The sequence below is a fragment of the Camelus dromedarius genome, chromosome 8 (genome assembly GCF_036321535.1).
Source record: "Camelus dromedarius isolate mCamDro1 chromosome 8, mCamDro1.pat, whole genome shotgun sequence".
Classification (NCBI taxonomy): Eukaryota; Metazoa; Chordata; class Mammalia; order Artiodactyla; family Camelidae; genus Camelus; species Camelus dromedarius.
The window spans coordinates 72,292,043-72,300,071 of NC_087443.1; the positions used below are offsets into that span (position 1 = coordinate 72,292,043).

General features: G+C 46.5%; 1 protein-coding gene across 1 annotated transcript; it reads right to left on the bottom strand.

Moving 5' to 3' along the window:
• Positions 1–225: 225 nt before the first annotated feature.
• PRLHR (prolactin releasing hormone receptor) lies at positions 226–2,814 on the bottom strand. The gene is made up of 2 exons (XM_010998938.3): positions 2,702–2,814; positions 226–2,439 (listed from the first exon to the last, which is right to left on the bottom strand). The coding sequence occupies exon 2, from the start codon at positions 2,427–2,429 to the stop codon at positions 1,317–1,319; it is 1,113 nt and encodes a 370-aa protein (XP_010997240.1). The 5' UTR covers positions 2,430–2,439; positions 2,702–2,814; the 3' UTR covers positions 226–1,316.
• Between the last annotated feature and the right edge of the window lie 5,215 nt (positions 2,815–8,029).

Consider the following 8,029-nt stretch of genomic DNA (forward strand, 5'->3'; position numbering starts at 1 on the left):
GGACTGGAAACTTCTAGTTGATAACTGAGTGTCTATAGACACTAGCCCATACCCTGTATGCCACAAGGGCTAGTCTGACAGCTGTAAATCATGTATCATTTTCCAAGACTCCTGCCTTCACTTCTACAGCCACTGTTTCAATGTCAGTGTGGAAACCCTTGTCCCAGGGCACCTGTCCTCATTTAAAGTACTCGTGGGAAGGTAAGATAAGGATTAGCAGCCTGGTATCATTGCCCAACAGTCTTTACCTGTTCCCTTAACCCTGGAAGGTATTTAGTGTTTGGTCTGTGTATCCCATAGGTGGCAGTTTATTTTTCTGTTCTGGCCTTAAGTAAACTTCTCCCAGTTCTTGTATTCTGGGTTGATCACGTTCCAAGAGTATCATCACAGAGCAGGTGCTGAACAGTCAGTCAACAGCTGTTGATCTGTTGCAAGATCAATTAGAGAATGCAAGAGAATCCTATGGCACATGGTTTATTGAGTATTCAGAAAGCCAAATATTTGACTGGATGCTTGTAACAAACACTGGGTGTGTATACACAAACATACACACAGATAGGATGTCTGTCCTATGCAGTTATATATCCCTTTCAGTAATTTGAACCTTTTCCTACTTATCTGTCTCTTCATCGACTAATTCATCTCATCATTTTCAAATAGAAATTGGGGAATGAGGAGGGAAAACAATCGCAAAACCTTTTGAAAGATGGATTTTAAGTGATTTTTATACTATAAATTCAAGTGTATTTAAAATTAAAATCCTTTTGGCATATAAAGGTCTTATTCAGGAAAGGCTGAAATTTTATATGTATATTTGCAATACATATTTCTCTGGAATCCTAGAAATTAATGGGTTTAAATTGACTAAGCAGTATCAGGTATTGTATCTCAGTTGAGTCCCTTTTAAAAGGCAACGTGAAAAACTTTACCAGCCCCAATACAGTCATTTTAAATTCCATACTCACTGTTCCTTCATCTCTGTATTGAACAAGCAGAAGGGAAAGCAAGGGAGGCAGCTTCTGAACCCAGAGAAAGAGCTTTGTTTGGCCTTCAAGGGGATAAGGAGGAAATAATAAATCCTCTTTCCCTGGGCTTTTCCAAGCAAAGCACAAGACTCCCACCAAAGCCCACTGAACATTTTACAAAGACACAAGGCAAGGTAAGATAGCTGGATAAGAGGGCTAGGCTGGAAGTTTTGCCCCACATTGGCTTAGTATTAGCTTAGCTCTGGAATAAACTCTCCAATCTGGCCTCGGGTGAGCACCTGAGAGACCACTGTAGGTGAAGCTCCTCGGCCAAGGCCCAGTGCAGTGGCATCAGATGACCACGCTGACTGTCATGCTCTGGCCATGAGGCACTATCTTCCGGGGCCAAGCGAGCAATAGCTTGCGTAGCTCCTCGCGGAAGCTGTCATGCAACCAGGCGTAGATGAAGGGGTTATAACAAGCCGAGCTCATGGCAAGCCAGTGGCAGAGCAGCTGCACCAACCCAAAGGCGTAGGGGTCTATGGCGCGCGGGTCGAGGTCCCGCAGAAGGTTGAAGACGTGCAGCGGCAGCCAGCAGACGGCGAACACCACCACAACCACCACCAGCAGGCAGAAGGTGCGGCGGCGTCGCGCACGGTCCCAGTCGGCCTGGTTCTGGGTCACGCAGCCCGGCACCACGCGGTTCCGTAGCTTTACCGACACCCGGACATAAGACAGGAGGATGACCAGCAGGGGGAGCAGGTAGGTGACAAGCAGCAGCCCCCAAGCGTAGAGTTGGCGTTGGCGTTCCTGGGACCCCCAGAACTCCTCGCAGAGGCGCACGCGGTGCGGTTTGATCTCGACGTGGTATGTGTGTAAGGCGGCCGGCAGCGCCAGCACCGCGGACAGCGCCCAGATGGCCAGCACCGCATAGGCGCTAAAGCGCAGCGAGATGCGCCGGCGCAGCGGGTGCACCAGCACGACGTAGCGATCAACCGCGATGGTGGTGAGCGTGAACACCGACACATAGACAGTGACGGGCTGCAGGAAGAAAACCAAATGGCACAGGCCGCCGCCGAACACCCAGCCGCGCGGCTCGAAGGCGTAGGCGAGCGTGAGCGGCACGCAGGCGGCGCACATGAGCACGTCTGACAAGGCCAGGTTACCAATGAGGAAGTTGGTCACGTTATGCAGCCGACGCACCCGTGCGATCACCAACACCAGCAGGCAGTTGCCTACCAACCCAACGACCACCACGATGCAGTAGAGCAGCACAATTAGCCCCTTCAGCTGATGCACCAGCTGCAGGCTCTGGAACGGCGTGATGGCCTGAGCGCCTGGACCAGCCGCAGATCCATTGCCCAGCAAGGCCTCTGCGCTCTGGTTGGCTGGAGTTGAGGCCCCTGGCGGCAGCCCAGAAAATAAGTCAGGGGCCCCGGGACCCCGAGTTGGCAATGAGGTCATGGCCACCTGTCTAAAAAGAATCAAAGTCCGTCATTTCCCATTCTCCGTCCCCCTCTCTCCTACACCAACCGTCCTCCCACCTCAATTACCCAAATATTCCCTTTGGAAAAACTGTCCACAATAAATAACAACAAAACTAAAAGTATTGTTCACCCCACCTCTGCAAAATAAAATCTATGCGTGGTTAGATGGGCACAGGTTATTTAAATGCCTTCTACCCAATTTAGAGTCCTCACAGTTCACACAGGCCAGACTCAGAAGCACAGTCCTACCTGGTGACTTGGGCTTGGACTGCGGGAAGGCGCTCCGGGGAAGGAGGGGCAGAATCCTGACTGTCGCCTAGATGTCCTCCATCCAAGACGGCAGTGCAGGCTTCTAGCTTTCTCCGCAGAGCTGAACAGATTCAAGAGTTCCCAGTGGGCTCACAGCTTTTGAGAGGGACTGGGAGCGCCTCCCCTCTGCCCCGCCTCCCACTCCAGCTCTCCCTTGTATGGAAAATAAGGGCGGAGCATGCACCTCCCGACTCTGCGCTAAGAGAACTAGAGAGGCGGACAGTGTGAGGAGGATGACAACAGACAAGGAAGGAGGGGCCGGCAACCTGGGCCAGAGGGACGGGGGAGAATCTTGACCGAGGGAGCTTGCTGCGTCCTGGGAGAGTCTCGCTCCGGAGGAGAGTGCAGTGGACTAGGGTGAGGAGGGGCATGAAGCGCCAGGCTGTTGGAATGATCTGACGTCGTTTCCATAGGGAAGGATGCAGGAGAGGAAGTGGGGTGGGGCATTGAGATGCACTACTGGATGTAGGGGAGAAGTGAGGGACCCGTCCTTAAGCGCTGGATCCTGCGTAGAGTCCTGCCTTAAGTTAAGAGAGTCGCGTAGCGAGTTCTGTCAGAGATTTAAAATTTAGAGCTTGGAACTCCCTGCAGACCTTCGGGCCCTCGCGTTCCCCAGGACCCGCTGAGCCCGTCGCCTAGGCTGGCGTTGGATTTCGGGAGCTCAGGTCCGACCATGGGTTCAGCACAGAGGAGAGCTCCCGCCCGCCGGGCTGCGTGATGCTTGTGTGCCTGGAAGAAATTAGGGAGTTCAGCCCCTCTCTGAGTCCCCTGCAGCTCTAGAAGGGACCTGGACTGTTCAAAGAGTTGCCTTGCTGCCTGCATCCTGGGCTGGGGCCGCAGACTCCAAGAGCAGTAGGGTGGAGGGGAGGTAGATGAGCCAGGGTCTCTGGGGATGCAAAGGTGGGGATTTGTACTCCTCCTGTGGGTCACCGCACGCAGTGCCAGTGACGGCGTGTTTATCTCCTTAGGTCAGAGAATGCAGCCTTCGTGCCAGTTACCCTAGACAACTAGACAGGCACACTTCAATACCTGCTCCCCACTCCACTACTCATCCTTTCTTCTCACTCTTTCTCAGCTACTATGCTCTATTCCTTATTTGCCTGACAATACTAGTATGGAATGTAAGTTTCGGGAACCTACCCTCTCCTTTCTTAAATAAATACCCCTATGCCTCTTCACCTCATTTTAGGATAATACACACACACACACACACACACACACACACAAACACACACACACACACACACACACACACGTAATTATAGGATTTCCACCAGCATAACAAAAGTAGTAAACATTTGAGAACCCTTAAATTTGCACAAAATCTTTAGTTATATTAAGTCATGATTGAAATGCAAATTAACCTGGATCAGGATGGGGGAGGCCAGAAGGAGACTTTGTAACCCCCTTCCTTTGAAGCTATCTCATCCCTTCACCTTTTATTTCCTTTTCTCAGAGGATGGAGCTTCGTTGTCCCCTCTCTGGAAAGCCCTTGTACTTTGTCTCCTGGCTACAGATATCCCTGTTAGGCTGGAAAGAAGTAAAATTGGTCCACTCTCAGAATTCAAGTGATTCACTCATACAGGAAGAAAAGTCAACATTGGAACAAAAGCAATCCAATTTTAAGCACCCGCACTTATCCTGAACCCACATTCTCTGAGTTATAATCAATTTGGCTAAAGTCAGTATGATATTTTAAAAGAAACTCAAAATACAATCTGTGCCTGCTTAATCCCTTACCCAGTAATTTTTCTTTATCATGCTCACCAACAAGGTTATATGTACCCAAGAGCAAAGGCACTTTTTTGCTTCAGAATATCTTAAGGAGAGGAAATTGTGATAATATAGTTGAAAAAAGATTTGGGATGCTGTTAGAGCTATAAGTAGAGCCATCACTCTAGTCAATACCGTTGATGTTTAATACTAAAAGTAGTAACGAGACAAACTTGTTCACAACTAGAGGCTATGAAAATGCCAGTATTTGAAAGTTCAACATTGGGAGTACCCTTCAGAGAAAGGAGTTGATCATCTGCCAAGCTCCAGATAAAATCTGGTAAGGGTTTCAATATTGTGAGAATTTGCAAGGTGGAAATAAAGTGAACATCTAAGACTAGCCCATTTTAGGTCTTTATTCTCTGTGGTTCTCACTGGAGTTGTCTAGTATTCCTCTCAGCTAGGACATCAGAATTAAACTATACTGTGCTCTACACTGGAATTTGACACAACATTGTAAAATGACTATAACTCAATTAAAAAAAGTTTTTTAAAAAAAGTGAGAAAAAGAGAATTAAACTATACTAGTGTTCAGATTTTCCTGTACTAATGGTGCTCCAGAAACCTGAGAGATCATAAATAAACAAAAAACTTTTAGGACAAATGAAGGAAAGATAGAACTTCACATAGTAAATAGTAAACTACAAGATTGTATTAACTCCTCTTCTCCAAAAGCTTTCAGTGACACATCGAACAAAGACCAGAGCCTTTAGCATGACATTTCTGATCAGCACACTGCCCTGTTCTGATCCTCTCTCACTTTTTTTGGTGTGGCTTCCCACCTCGGCCTCACTCCCTATATTCAGGTCACACCTGACTGTTGGGCACAGACACGTCCTCACCATTCCTGTTCAACATCGCTCTTGGGGTTTGTCCCCTTTCTCCAAAATACCGGTAGCTTCATCCCCACTCAACTCACATTCTTCACATCCTGCAAGGCCCAACTCAAAGGTTATCCTGTCTTCAAAGTCTTCTCCCTTTCATGATCTTTCTTTCCTTTATTATGTTCTGCCTTTGAAAACTTTGAAACCTCCACCAACCATGATGTAAACACTTTAGGGGCAAGGGCCAATGTCTTGAAGCATATTTGTAACTGCAAGATACCTGAACCAAACAGATACCCAATAAACGTTCCTTTTGATTGAATGGATAAAAATAGGCACCATTTATTGAGGATTTTTTTTTTAACATGCCAGGCACTGTGCTAAGTACTTCACACACATTATCTCATTTGATCCTCTCAAAATTATTATTATTATGCCCATTTTATAAGTGAGGAAAGTGGTTCTTCAAGGCCAGGTAACTAACCATAATGGCACAACTAACAAGCAGTGGGGCTGGATCTCAACTTAGATTTGCCTGATTCTGGAGCCAAAGCACTCCAGCACTGTACTCGACTGCCCCTGAATACATGACAGACGCATCTGCACAAACTGAAACTATAGGTAGGTTCCCTTAGGATTGAATAAATACACGGAACCCCTCCCCCACAGTGGTTTCATGATGCTCTAACAGATTTGGTTACAACTCTACCTTTATTGTGTTGAAGTTAAACAGATCTTTGTGCTTCACTCAAAATGTTCCTTGCTTATATCCCAGGTAGGAGACAAAACCTTGGGCTGTATGAACTTCAGGGGCTGGTATTATGCTTCATGAGGACAATAGGCAACAGGATGCGGAATAGAGAAGACAGAGACAGCAGAGATAAGGCCTACGGTTAGGAGTCTGGGAAGCCTGCTTAAAGGGCTCTGAAGATTTTATTACAACTAAGTTCATGCTGATACAGGACAGTTAGCCCAAACTTATGAGAAACCACTGGAGGTCATTTTTTTAATGACTAGTAGGGAGAAAGCAGTCTGAGACTTAAGTCCAGGCAATATTAGAACACATGCTCCCCAGACATGAGTTTTGTCTCGTAAGCCTGTCCTGCATATGTTCCAAGAGCCAGGTTCCCCCAGTTCCACCTCAGCCTAAGCAAAAAGCCTGTGACAGGCAGTGTGAGAACTGACAGGGCATCATATATGAACCCAAAGAAAACCCCATATACTTCCCTTAAATGACTTTGAGAAAATGCTTTTTTTTCATCTCTGACTCCAGACATACTAGTTGTCACTTCCATCTCTGTCATGCACACATGACTCATTTTTTAACTCTTCAACCCAGCTTTGCCCAAACACAGAGTAAAGGCTTAAAAGCCATTTTTCTGACCAGAAATCGTCTTCTTCTGGATGAGCTTTTCTTCTCACCCCATCAAAAATCAAAAGGGAGCCCCAAATGGCCTTGTGTCCTCTAACCCAGAGTCATCTCTGAAGTGGCGCACAGGGTGTACATCTTGCCTCTGCCTCATTCTAATCTGGGCTCCACAGCGGGTCCCTACTCGAGCCTGGATACCTAGGCAACCTCTGGGCTTTCTCACCCCAAATTTGGGGGAAAGCTGCTGATTGCGCCTTTCCCTCTGGAAGCGTGAGAAGGCACAGAACCATAGTGGAAAGAAAACTTACTATTAGGCGATCTGGCATGAACATGGAATTCAGAGGATGGAGTAAGGCTAACCTTTATCTTTCTCCCTAGTCACTATCAGGACATATTTATTTCAGACAGACTTTGGACAGATCCCAGAGAATCTTTGGATGACAGAGGTGATCCTTGCTGGCATGGCCTCAGAGGAGAGCATCTACAGGACAAATATGCCTTCCTTTTATAGTGTAGACTCCTGCTAGTTACATAATTTTGTAACTAGACTTATCTTTTCTCTACCTTCGGTGATCTGGAAGTTAGGCTATGTCTCCAGCAAAGGAGTGGGTAAGCCCCCCAGAGGATGAGGATTTGGGGTGTGGTAGGAAAGTCTTCCCTGGCACATAAGAAAGGGGAATGATAAAACCTTTGAATCACAACAATTATTTGTGATTCATCTATAATGTGACAAGTCCTGGACAAGGTGCATTGAGTGAGAGAAAGGTAAGTAAGCAAGACACACTCCCTTGCCTTCAGAGAGGTCCAGATTGTGGTAGAATATTCTAGAAACAGAGCCAGCTAGCTGAAGGAACTATGGAAGAAACCCTAGGGTGCTGCTACTCTAGAAAATACAATCTTAAAATTGAAAAGCCCTGTGGCTTTAGTAAATTAGCAATCTTTGGGGCTCTTAATTTTGAATTCTTTTTGTACTTACATATCTCATTATAGCTGTTTCTTTAAATAATTTCTCCTTCTTTATCCATTTCCTTTTTTTTTTAAAATAATGGTTTGTACATGAATTATGCACTCAACTAGACATAGACCTTGAGTTAACAGTCAGGGTATTAAGAATAAAAAGGTACACACAGTCACTCCACATTGATGAGCACATTTGCATCAGTCCTGAATGAGCTATCCCTACACCCATCTCTGGCAAGTCTCTTTATTATCCAAACACTTAATGAAATAAACACAAAAGATGTTTTCAAACACAAAGTTTCCCAGCACCCACCTCCCCATCCCCTCTCCACCAACACACAT